The sequence below is a fragment of the Betta splendens genome, chromosome 10 (genome assembly GCF_900634795.4).
Source record: "Betta splendens chromosome 10, fBetSpl5.4, whole genome shotgun sequence".
In the NCBI taxonomy this organism is placed as follows: domain Eukaryota; kingdom Metazoa; phylum Chordata; class Actinopteri; order Anabantiformes; family Osphronemidae; genus Betta; species Betta splendens.
Genome location: NC_040890.2, coordinates 9,592,064 through 9,604,692, shown reverse-complemented (window position 1 = coordinate 9,604,692; position 12,629 = coordinate 9,592,064). Strand labels below are relative to the sequence as shown.

The following is a 12,629-nucleotide window of genomic DNA, read 5'->3' as shown; positions in this document are numbered from 1 at the left end:
ATTGAAGGTAATGACATTGTTTGTACGGATTATTTTCCAGTTCTATAGTGGAAAAACAAGCAAAAATAAAAGGCCGTAGTGGCATTCCAGTATGTTTTGTTTTGCAAATGATATTCAGAATGGAAATGTATTATTCTACACTGTTAATGTAAATAATAATAAAATATTTGAAAGATAAGAGAAACTTTTAAAACATTACTTGTAAAATTAAGATTTATCCAAACTTCACTATTTTGTAAAAAAGAAAATATAAAACATGTCTGTAAGGTAATTATTTATAGTAGTAATGTAACATAGGGACTAATAGCAAAACATATATTTTAAAGAATACAGTATATTATGAGTATAAAGCATGGGACATGTTTATTTTTATAAACAGAAATATCAAATCGTAACCTCCCATCACAACTTGAACATTTTAGTGTTATAATAAACATTTTCTGTGGTTGTCATTGTTCAGTTGCTTTGCTAAACTGTGGATTTGTCTGTGTTTCATTCACATGATGAGCCCACCATGGCTTAGTCCATTTTATGTGCACCTGTTCATTCCTGTCTTTATTTAATGTCAATGATTCTGTCGTCACTGTGGTCCTCTGTCTGTGTACGAGTTAAATCATGTTTTAAGAGCAATAAAGAATGTCATATAAACTCCTTTAGAGAATATGGACATTGCATGCAGGAAACTTGTAAGCACAGCGGCACCAACACAACAACTTTAAACAAACAACGTCATGTAAGATACTTTACCTGAAAAAGTCTCTAATGCCTCAAGCGGCAGGTGTTTACTTCTGTAACAGCTTCGGTTATTTTATATTTTGCCTCTGGCAAAAGTTGATATTGACTGAACAAAGCAAACTCAACTAACATCAATGGTTGACAGTGAAATGTTTTTTTGTTGTTGTGTCTGGCATTTAAGACACTTTTACTTGAAATGTGTGGGGGGTTTATTATTTATTAAATATTTAAAAGGCATATCAAGATCAAAGTTAAATGTCAGCCACGGCAGCTTTTTTGCCAAAAACACCACATTACGGTTATGTTCAGTTATAAAACATGCAACAAGAAAGTTAATCACTAACAACTGCCCCCTAATCTAAAACATAACGTGACACACTAGTCAAAACATGCCACTGTAATATTTAATAGGCTTTAGTTGCATAAATCATTTTGACAAGTCACAGTGGGAAAACGACTGCTGTAAACTCATGATTATTTTAGCTTCTATTTCAGGGCCTTGGTAATTTGCATGCATGCTTACAAAACCACATTTCACTAGGAGACCTGAATAAATAGACCCAGTGTTCACAGAAACAAACCAGACTTTTCACTATGACAAAATGTCTGATATGAAAAAGATCTTCACTATTAAATTGGATATGTTAAGTGTAACTCTTACTTGTTTTTTTAGTCCTAATGTAAGTCTTCCATGTTGTTTCCTAAGTCCTGAAGGGAAAGTCAGGAACATGCCAGGGGCCTCTGTCACAAAGAACATTTAGGGTTAATTTTATTTTATACACCTCTACAGGCTAATTTAGTATAAATCTGTAGCTCTGCCAGTAATTCTACCTTTGCAGGATCATAGTCTCTCAGTTCTCATGCTGTACCTAAAATGTAACAGTTTATAACCTCTCATCATTTCAAACTATTAGAACTGCCTGTAGGATATGTGCAGAATTAGATATATTTATGTGTTTTTGTGCACATATGCACAGTCTTGTGTGACTTTGATGTGGAAAATTCAACAGTTCCTAACATCAAGCTGAGGCAAAGCTCATGACCGCTCCAGGCCGGCAGCCTCTCACTCATTAACGCACTCCCACTGCAATTCATTCACACAAAGAAATAACAAACTACATACAGGCCTCGATTTCCTTTTTCCCTTGCAGTTTCAATAATGATTTGATGAGGTGTCTTTCTTTCTCTTTGTTCTCTCTGTGTTTGTCTTTCTGCGACAGTCGGACACAAACTAAGAAACCAGGATTCTCCCCCAGTTGCCTGGTCTTTATCTCTTTCCTAAAACCCCTTAGATATTATAATGTTCAAAATCCTATTATTATGTGCAATGGCAATAATTTATCTTTCAGTAGACACAAATTGTTGTGTGGAACAGAACTACCCATATTATTGATCGATAAACTTGTGACAGTCTTTTGCCTGGTGAGAGATGATCACCTCTAGAACTTGCACTCTCTACTGAGCAGGGAATGAGCTTCAGTGGGGAGCTGTTATACATCATTTCTGGACAGCCCAGAAGTGCAGCTCTTTAATAAATGAAGTACTGAAACTCGCTTTACTTGCTGTAATCGTTCGTCTTTGTTGTGTTTTCAAGGCCACTGTTTCCCCTCTGAGTCGCAGTAGAATTAAAGGAACTGCAACTATAAAGGATGAAGCTTTCAGGATGTGATAAGTCAGGCAGCTCAAGTGTGTTACTTTAGATAAATACTGTAATTGTAATGTTGCACAGACAAATCTGTCGAAGCCAAAACCTAACGTCAATACTTATGATGAATTATTTAACTGAGTTAACCAGCTGTGCAACAAACAAACGGGTCGTTGCTAAATAAACTATGGTTCTACGTCCATTACCTTGCTCGTTCGCGCGCTCTCTGCGGAATTACGTCAGCACGTCAACAAGCCAACGCGTGCGCGCCGCCTCGCGAGGAAGACCAGCACGCGTGATGTGTGGGACATAATGGTGGATAGGTAGCTCGGTGACAGTAGCTCATCGACTGGTGCTCGGTTTTTAAGTCGTCGCCGCGGAGCTCTCCGTCCGCCTGACTCGACGGCTACTCGCCCGAGCACGACACGTCTGGACGACGCCCTGGACCGCAACAAAATGCCGAATATCAAAATATTCAGCGGGAGCTCGCATCCGGACCTCTCTCAGAAGATAGCAGACCGCCTGGGTCTGGAGCTGGGCAAGGTGGTCACCAAGAAATTTAGCAACCAAGAGACATGGTGAGTTGCGTAGCCACGCGTCTCTGGAGCCTGTGGAACACGGGTGCAGCCAGTACGCAAATGTTGTAGCCTAGCGACATGTATTTAATTAGAAGCGTGGTGTCATGGTGAATTTGCCGCGCGCTGTTGTTGGGAACTTGTAGTCCAAGCATGGCTAGGAAGCCAAGCTAGCAATCTGCTCGTTGTGGGCTATGAGGTGGATTTGAGAGTCCCGTCACATGCAGGCTGTCGCGTTCTCACCCGCTTTCCCCCCAGTTTAGCACAAAGTTAAACACGAGCCTTTGTTTACCCTGCCTCGTCCGCCTCTGCGCGGCGCTAAGTGCTGTTTGTTCTTGTCACCGCTCTCGCGCGGCAGCGTGGAGATAGGCGAGAGCGTGCGTGGGGAAGACGTCTACATCGTGCAAAGCGGCTGCGGCGAGATCAATGACAATCTGATGGAGCTGCTGATCATGATCAACGCCTGCAAGATCGCCTCGGCCTCCAGGGTCACGGCTGTCATCCCCTGCTTCCCATACGCCCGGCAAGACAAGAAGGACAAGGTGGGGGTGAGGGATAACTGTCTAACTACTTCTGTCATGCCATGTCCCACCCAGCATCATGACAAGAAGCCTGCAGCCATGTGCATCAACAGCCACCATATTCGCCCTGTTTGTTTATTTTCCCTCTACCTCCATCAGTGTGCTGATAGGCCGAGTGCATATCCTGTCTCATGTTTCCATGTTCGGTCATTTGCTTGTTATTTACTTCTGCTTTGCACATTGCCATCACTGCATCAGTAGAATGCCTTGACCTCTTGACATTTTAATGCACGAGTTTGTTGTACAGCAGTTCATGCTTTTTTTTCCATCATGACCATGTCTTATTTCAGCCGATCATCATATTAATAATGTTGTAATGTTAAGCCTCTTTCTAGCCAAATGTAAATAAATGCAAATCGGTGCTTTATGTATGTATTATGTATTTCACTATATCTCTTGTCAGTGCATTCAATATTAGTCATCCAAATCATTGATGTTTATAAAAATGGGCTTGAACCCCAAATATATTAATACTTATGTAATTGGGTCATATTTTTACTCAGTTCCAGAGCTTAAGTGTTTATTTTTAGAAACAAGCCAGGCTTGTCAGTTCATTTATTCCACGTGACTACAGGGATCTGTTTCATTGCAGAGTCGTGCTCCTATCTCTGCCAAGTTGGTGGCCAACATGTTGTCCGTTTCAGGCGCTGACCACATCATCACTATGGACTTGCACGCATCGCAGATACAGGTGAGGAAGGCAGAAGTGCATTATATTGAGTAGTTTGCTGTTATCGATGTCAGTCAGTAACCTTTTATTTTGCATTCTTAACCCATTTGTGTCCAACCTGTTGTACAATCTTAACTCTCAAAGCTTATTCTCATTCCGAGAGTCCTTACTGGAGCTTATACTTGTTCTTGTCTAGTGACCTAAGTGCACATACCTTTGTTATCTTTTACCAGGGTTTCTTTGATATCCCCGTTGATAACTTGTATGCAGAGCCAGCTGTTCTAAAATGGATCAAAGAGAACATTGCCGAATGGAAAAATTGTATCATTGTTTCTCCCGATGCAGGAGGAGCCAAGAGGTATGTTAAAACTACTTCTCTAATTGCTTCTACGAGTGATCGAAGGTTACTCCCACTATAGTTCCTTTAGATGCATTTGCATGTCTCTAAGAGGGCTGATGCATTTAGTTAGTTTTACACACTAAAGCATGTGCACCCTCTCTAACTCAGTGACACTGTACTTTCCGTTTGCAGGGTCACCTCAATAGCAGACAGACTGAATGTAGACTTTGCTTTAATCCATAAGGAGAGGAAAAAGGCAAACGAGGTGGACCGCATGGTTCTTGTTGGGGATGTAACGGATCGGGTTGCCATTCTAGTGGATGACATGGCTGACACATGTGGTACAGTTTGCCATGCTGCTGACAAGTAAGCCCCAAAAACGATTGTTGTGTTAGTTACAATTTCTTTTTTGTATGATAAATGTATAGAATGATAATACATTACACAATTTCTCTCCATCAGATTAATTTCTGCTGGTGCCACCAAGGTGTACGCCATCCTAACACATGGCATCTTCTCTGGCCCAGCTATCTCACGAATCAACAATGCCTGCTTTGAGGCAGTGGTAGTTACAAATACAATTCCTCAGGAGGAGAAAATGAAACATTGTTCCAAGATACAGGTGAGGTTACAATAACTCATATAGGTGAGTTATTTTGGTTTTGCATATCCTGTTTTTTTTCTAAGTAAATATATATGATGTCATAATGTCTCTCTGTCTCCAGGTTATTGACATCTCCATGATTCTCGCAGAGGCCATCCGTAGAACTCACAATGGCGAGTCTGTGTCATATCTGTTCAGCCATGTCCCATTGTAACAAATGGTGTCTACCATCCACCATGTGCTTTTACACCAAATATGATAAGACAGAATTCCCTAACCCAAACACAACCATTAGCAAAGATGTTCTGCTAACTAACTGCAGAGGGAAACAAGACTGTCTATCTGTCATGTCTGTTACTAATACTGACCCCAGTCACCAAGTTACCTTCCTCTTTAAGAGTGTCCCTTAATTTCTGGGACATTAAAGCAAAAGACAGCTACCAATTTAGGCTGATGTGTTTATTGTACATGATTAACAGTTTATCTTCTGTGGATTTCGTCCTTTTTCATAACCTATACATACAGAATCTTTTGATCACTTCACTGCTTCATGAGTAATTTCACATTCTTGTCAAAAATATATAATTAAATGACCATTAGAGGAATCCAGTGACCATGAGAATATGGCATATAAAGCTGTTCTATTTTCTGTTACAGTGAAGGGGTGCAGTCTTGATGTTGCTCTGTCTGCTGTTTAAAATATTCTAATTATTAATGTGAATGTGTATTGAACTAGTTTACAGTGCCACTGAAGCTCCACTCAACCACGAGTGCCTCAACGGTCTGAAATGAAATTACAATTAAATAACCTTCCTCAAGTTTCTTTCCCCTCTCTGGTACCTATTTTAATTTTTTCTACTAAGAGGTGAGCTGTCACATGTCTTGCCTGTAGAAATGTTTTAGAATGTTTCTTTCAACTTTTGAAGTGCACTCATTTTGAGTGGGGTTTTCCCATTGTCCAGGGTTTTACCCTCCAAAGTCCTAAGTTAAAGATGTTTCTGTAAAAAAGCTGTTGGGTTTTTAGCTTGGGGTCTCTGCAGGCTGGAGCTTCCTTCAGAACTGATCACCTGCTGTGTTTATTGTTTTTTTTTTTTTGTCCCGAGGAAGACTTGTGGATGTTCATAATTAAACCCTGTTTATTTTTTTCAGTAGGACAAATGCACATTTATCTAAAGGTGCATTCTTAATAAACTGAAATATGTTTAAAACCATAAACATTTTGTTTGTTATTATTTATTATATGAATGGGTCATTTCATGTCTTGTTACGTAGTATTTATATAGTCCCAATAATGAAAACAAATGCATCTGACTTCAATATGGAGCCAACGAAAGGATGCTAAAATGATCTAATTGATCTAATGTGGTTTATAAAAATTTCTGGCTGCAGCATTATAGGCCATTTAAAGACTTCTGCTAATGGCAGGACTGACAATATAAAAAAATGTTTAGCCATTCTTTTTCTGCATACTTTTGAGCAAATTACCCGTCTCCATTTTTCTTTTATCCTGCCAGAGGTGGTTTTGCCTCCTGGGATTATTACAGTGGTACAGTTTTACAAACCTTTTTATATGCATCTAATAAAGGTGTTACTGTTGATAAATGTTGTGTGTTATATATAAGCTCGCGCAGGACTTGCATGCGGGGGTTCCCGGTTCGAACCCCCGTTAGGGCGAATAAGCATCCAGTGTGGGTCCTTGGGCAAGACCCTTCAAGCTACCGCCCACCTCACATGATGAGAGACAATAAACCACATGAGATAGACGTGGGCTCAGACGTCTAACAAGGTCTGCGTCAGGTGTTGGGGAAATCAGGTCAGTGTTATATAGTGTGATATATATTAGATAAAGATGTTGGGTTAATAGGCTTCATAACTAAATCAATGCTCTCCATGAAGCGACTATTATATAGACCAGCATGCTGTTCACTGCATTGTGCAAGGTTCGTACAATGCGCCGTTTCCTGCTTTGAGATAAAAAAAAAACACTACTACACTACTAGGCAAGCTATTGAAACGGATGCAGACCGAGGTTAGAAATAGCAGGATGTTGGATTGAAGGACGAATCAGCCAACCATCGGCCACCTACCGCTGCGCGTCTTGACCAATCACGTGCGCTGGGGGCGGGCCAATCACAACCGAAAGATGCTCGGTCAGAGCAGTCTGTTCTTCTGATTCTGGTCCACCTCGCCCTGATATGACACGACAGGTAAATGTTCTTATTTATAAAAAAACGGCATCTAGACAGGCTGCCGTCGTAACAGGAACTATAACTAGAAACCATTCCACTGCATGTGTAGTATTGGGCGACCAAGACTACTTACAATATTGACAATGAACGCTGGGAAATTGCAATACGCGCTACGATTTACATTGTTTCGCTTTTGCTGCCTGGCGTCGATCAGATTGTGTCTGACTTTAAAACCTTTAAAGTATCATTTCTTCAAGAGTAGTATTTGACTAGCTCATCTTCAGTATTCTTGATTTATGCTGTCACTTATTTTGTTGTGAAGGATGACAGGAAGTGCTGCTGATAACGGCGGTGATGGGGGCCGCGGGCATCCAGTGGTTCGCTTCCAGAGCTTCCTGCACGGAGGCACCTCCAGCCTGCTCTCCGCCCTCCCCACCCTCCTGGTGTTTCCTGTCTACAAGACCGTGTTCCGCCAACAAATCCACAACACGCCGGTCCACCAGGCGGTGCGTCAGCTCTACAAGGAGGGCCCGGTGAAGCTCTACAGGGGTGTGGCCCCTCCGTTACTGATGAGGACGCTCAACGGCACGCTCCTCTTCGGCCTGCAGGACACCCTCCTCCGCCAGCTTTCATGTTCCCCCCCAAACGCCATCTCCGCCTCCGCCTCGTCTGCTCTCGCTGGCTTCGGCGCAGGTCTGGTGGAGGCGGCAGTGTTCACCCCCTTGGAGCGTGTGCAGAATGTGTTGCAGAACGGCCAGAACGACCGTCAGCTCCCCACCTTGAAGAGCGTTCTCGCCCGATTGAGGTCACAGGGGCGGGTCCGGGGGTACTACCGGGCCTTCCTGCCCGTCACGGCGCGCAACACCCTGGGCAGCTCCCTCTACTTCGGCCTGAAGGGCCCCGTGTGTGACGTGGTGGCAGGACAGGGGCTCCCTCCACTGGCTTCCTCGTTCGTCTCGGGCACGGTCACCTCCATGGCCATCAGCCTGACTCTGTACCCGCTGTCCGTGCTGGTGGCCAACATGCAGGCGCAGGCGGGGGGGGAGATGAAGGGGGTGAGGGCGTGCTGGCAGGCGCTGTGGAGGTCCCGACAGAGGAGTGTGGTTTTGCTCTACAGAGGAGGCTCCCTGGTCATTCTGAGGTCCTGCATCACGTGGGGAATCACGACTGCCATCTATGACAGACAGCAGAAGCGTTCCAACTGAGAAAACAGGGTGAACGTCAGTGAAATAACTGAGACCTTTTTCCCTACAGGTGCCTTATCCAATCAAACAACAACAACCATCATCCATCACTTCTGACCAACGACGCTGTGAACCCAGGGTCATATTGCAAACACTGCCAGGAGGGGACATTTATATTTCTTATGGGTAACCATCAAAAAGCTGGTCAGGTTAGCTGGAAACTAAATTGCTGTAAAGCCCTTTAATGCACTGCCTGGTGATGGAGAGGCTCTGTCAGTCCTGCCATCAGTATGTACTGTATGTGTCCGCTGGATGCAATGAACGCGTGTAGCCTGTGCAAATAAAACTGCGTGGAAAAGAAACGGATGTTTGTCATTAACATAATGGCCCGTTATCAAGTGTGATGCTCCAACGCGTCCACTAGGTGGCGCTGCGTTCCACATATTAAACACGTTGGGAGCACAGTGCGCTGGTCATAACTTCATTTATCACGTGTAAGTTAAGGGTGATTGGTTATATTGTATAGTGGGTGTTATTGCACTGAGAGGAATGGGCAGCCATTAGCGGCTGATGGTATTTCGGGGAAGTCGAGCGCGAAGTGTGTCAAATTCCAAGTCTTCCTGTTTGACGTCGCAGCCAATGAGAGCCAGGGGATCCGTGTCCGCGTTTTGTGCGTAAGGGCGTGTTGCGGCTATTTAAACCGTTGGCTTTGCACAGATTACACAGACGAATCTTACCTGTACAAGACGCTCACACTGCGCATCACAGCCCCAGGTAAGTTCGCCCTCCACCGCTCTCAAACGCTTCTCTACTAATCCGCTAATTTAGGAAACATCAATTTGATGCAAACGCCATACTTATAATATTCCATATGGATGCGCTCATAGGTGTTACGCAACTGTTGTGTTTTGGGGGGACACGCCGCGTCTACGCCGTCAGTGCCGCCCGTCCACGGCGCCGCTCCCCCGTCCGCGCACGCTGTTTCACCATATGTCGGCGCTTTATTGGCCTGACGCTTGTTTACCCCTTTTAACCTGTGTTCGACTGTCTGTCGAGTCTTCCTACCTGTCACACCCTGTCCGTTCCGTTCAGCAAGCAGAACGCACGCGTTTAGCGTGAGCGTGCGGGATCCTGTTGTGGTTCCAGGCACCTCCAAATCATAAACGTGCATAAATCATAGTCGTTGAATAACACGTATCTTTTCCAACATTTTTATACTAAAGCAATTTTCTTTAACGTTTTTTTTCCTCGTGCTGTTTTGCCCAGGTATGTCTAGTCCCCTTATCTCTCAATGATCTGATACATGCAAATAACAGTAAAAGCGTGATATTGTACAGCCATTGCATTGTGGGAAAGCAGGAGGCACAATAGGCGCATGCAACTTCTTCCAAAAGTTCACCTTTTGTACAGTCAGTTTGAGGTGTGGCCTGAACTGATACCTGTGTGGACATGCTTTAAACGCAGCCTCGCGATTGAGGAAGTTTCCTTGTGGTCGCTGCGTGGTTGAGCATGCAATAATCAATCGCTCTCTTCTCCTTTTTAGAACTCTTCCAACATGTGTGATGTCAATCCAGTCAAGGAGGAGGTGGAGAATTTCAACACTAAGAAACTAAAGAAGACTGTCACAGAAGAGAAAAACATTTTGCCATCCAACAAGGGTAGGTTCACATTAGTGCAGAATGAGCTGAAACGCGGCCCAACGGCTTCTCACGTGCAGCAGCAAACCCTGAATTACTCATTAACTGCAGGTACACACCCAGCCACCTGAGAGCACGTCCCTGAACCACCTTATGTCATCCTGCTGGTTTATGAAACGCATCCCACCCTACTTTGAAGGCCTGCAAATTGTAGCAAAATTTTCTAAAGATAAATTTGTATTCATCCTTGACCTCCCGGTGGCGGACAGGCTCCTGCTCTCAATCTAAACACAGCACTGACTGACTGACTTATGAGTGGGTGGTTCCCTTGGCTTTTGCAGACAATGGAGCCTTTAGAGTGATTAATTCTTAAATAATTGGTCAATTCACTGCATTTGTGACCTCCATATGAAATCTTGTACTGGGACTAAATGGACTAAAGTGAGTCACTATTGTAAGTGTTCCTATTCATCTGAGTCTAAAATGTAACATGAGTCTTTAGATTGTCCTGTACAGTATTTTGAAAGTCAACCTGTGTAACTAGTCGTCAGCTGGAGTCGGTCGTAATTATTTGCACGCTTCCAGTAAGTTTACATAAATTAAAGAGGCTACATTTAATGCTTGCATGGATTTAGTTTTTCCTGCAAGAGTGACTTATGTCAACACAAATGAATCACCTTTCTGTCTGTCTTGTGCCACACAGACATTGACCAGGAGAAGGCGGAACAGCAACGACAACAACAAGGGAAGTAACGGAGATGCACCTGCTTCAGTTCTTCCTACGGCTTGGAATCCTTTTCATCTCTGCTTCGCTGCCGCAATTAATTAGAAATGGTGTCCGGGTTGCTACTACGGGAAAATCATCTGTCTGTTTATACAAAGTAAATGCAGTTTAGAAATGGATTGATCAGGGTTAAGGGTTTGACAGTCATGTGTTTTTGTTTTTTTTCTTAAGGGGTGATCAAAAATTGTATTAAAGCAAATTCTTCAATTATTGCATCGAGACAGTATAGATGCCTGTAAATGGTGCCAATTAGGAAATGCTCTGGAAAAAAAATCATGATATATTTGATGTAATAAAAACCAATGTCTGAATTTTTGATGCATTCTGTCTTGTGTTCACTACTAAGGCTCTTATTAGGCCTCCCTATTAATGTAAGTGTTGGCTGTGTTTGCAAAAGAGAGAAATTCAGAACTCTTACACTGCTCAAATGCTGCAATACATCTATTGTTACGTTGTTCAGGTTAATGACTGCTTCACTGGCCAAACCTGAACTGCATCCCAACACTAAGTACAATATGTAGTTACTTGTGTCATGCTTAAAGATCATATTGTGATTACAAACTCAAGCTTGATGTTGGTGTTGGCTGGCTGCTAAGAATATTCATTTCTAAACACATCATGATTAAAACAGGTCTAGGCCTGCGGAAGAATGCTCTTAACTGGGTGTTGCAAATAGTATATATTGCAAACTAAAACATTGTCTGACTTGACTTTTCTCTCACATGTACCAGTTTCTTGTATTGAATATCAACACACAAACACTAATTCTGGAGCATTTCACAGTCAAGAGAATTAATAACTGAGCCATGTGTCTTCATTCTGTCCACAGACTGTCAGCGTTAAATCAGGGCAGGCTGTGCTTTTCCACAGCAAGCCTGTTAAAACATGCTCACACAATGGCATTCAAGTACAAATACCTCGAAGTGGCCTGGGGGAATACTTTGTTAAAAACACAGTAGAGTCAAGGAAATTTAAACTGAAGTAATGAGACTTCAAAACTACAAGAACAGTTAGTGCTTTCTATCAGAGTGAACCTCCAGGACCTGGCATGTCTGTGCACTGTGAGGAACAAATTGCAGCTCAAGAGGAGACGGATCACATGAGGACACACGTCTACGCAAACGATACAGAGCTACAAGTGTTATTCTAGTAACTGTGTAGCTATTTAATCAAAAAACAAACCAACAGGAGCACAGCAAATCGACTGTCCCATCAGCATTTTTATTGCCTGATGTGTTTGAGATATTTGTTATATCTGCATCAAACTGTGACCCACTGAATGTTGACTTTCAGCCACAGAACACGTTACACGAGTATTTATAATGATATAACTTCTCTCTCCAATTCACCTAGTCCAACAAAAATACAGTAAAAACAGCAAAGGCTTTGTGTGTCTGTCCATCTCCTGTGCAACATGCTGGAACACATATTTAGCAACTATCTATTCATAGCACAACGCTGATTTTTTTTTTCTAGCAGTTTTAATTTCCTGCATTCTCATCTGAGCAAAAGAAAATCCAAGATGTGTAGGTTTGTTAAATCTTATAGATAATAGCATTAATTTTTGTTTTATTATTTTTTAACATTTTCCTTTGCAGAGATTTAATTAACTCATTTTGTATTTTGGATCTGTTTTGTGTTATATTTGCCAAGAATCTGAAGTATTTGTGATAACACCTCCCTAG

The 12,629-nt window shown here is 42.6% G+C and overlaps 3 protein-coding genes and 1 long non-coding RNA gene across 10 annotated transcripts in view; 3 read left to right on the top strand and 1 right to left on the bottom strand.

Annotated features, from left to right (window-relative positions):
* The window catches only part of LOC114865097 (uncharacterized), a 55,688-nt gene extending 52,967 nt beyond the window's left edge, over positions 1 to 2,721 (bottom strand). For 2 of the 5 annotated variants that reach the window (XR_008695958.1, XR_008695957.1), the window contains exon 1: positions 1,397 to 2,286. This is a non-coding gene — a long non-coding RNA (uncharacterized LOC114865097). The other 3 variants (XR_008695960.1, XR_008695959.1, XR_008695961.1) reach the window with 3 other exon arrangements.
* Positions 2,678 to 6,365, top strand: prps1b (phosphoribosyl pyrophosphate synthetase 1B). 3 transcript variants are annotated; one of them, XM_029166114.3, is made up of 7 exons: positions 2,678 to 2,958; positions 3,314 to 3,503; positions 4,129 to 4,227; positions 4,440 to 4,564; positions 4,739 to 4,912; positions 5,009 to 5,168; positions 5,272 to 6,365. In XM_029166114.3, the coding sequence occupies exons 1-7, from the start codon at positions 2,837 to 2,839 to the stop codon at positions 5,362 to 5,364; spliced, it is 963 nt and encodes a 320-aa protein (XP_029021947.1). In that variant the 5' UTR covers positions 2,678 to 2,836; the 3' UTR covers positions 5,365 to 6,365. The 3 variants fall into 3 exon arrangements, with proteins under 3 accessions (XP_029021947.1, XP_029021948.1, XP_029021949.1); XM_029166115.3 differs by having other exon boundaries at positions 2,680 to 2,958; positions 3,314 to 3,497; XM_029166116.3 differs by lacking the exon at positions 3,314 to 3,503 and having other exon boundaries at positions 2,816 to 2,958.
* Positions 6,366 to 6,989: 624 nt separating this feature from the next.
* Positions 6,990 to 8,885, top strand: LOC114865089 (solute carrier family 25 member 53-like). The gene is made up of 2 exons (XM_029166117.3): positions 6,990 to 7,357; positions 7,662 to 8,885. The coding sequence occupies exon 2, from the start codon at positions 7,663 to 7,665 to the stop codon at positions 8,542 to 8,544; it is 882 nt and encodes a 293-aa protein (XP_029021950.1). The 5' UTR covers positions 6,990 to 7,357; position 7,662; the 3' UTR covers positions 8,545 to 8,885.
* Positions 8,886 to 9,137: 252 nt separating this feature from the next.
* Positions 9,138 to 11,255, top strand: tmsb1 (thymosin beta 1). Its single transcript, XM_029166123.2, has 3 exons — positions 9,138 to 9,297; positions 10,067 to 10,181; positions 10,864 to 11,255. Exons 2-3 carry the CDS (start codon positions 10,079 to 10,081, stop codon positions 10,911 to 10,913), a joined length of 153 nt encoding a protein of 50 aa, XP_029021956.1. The 5' UTR covers positions 9,138 to 9,297; positions 10,067 to 10,078; the 3' UTR covers positions 10,914 to 11,255.
* Positions 11,256 to 12,629: the final 1,374 nt, after the last annotated feature.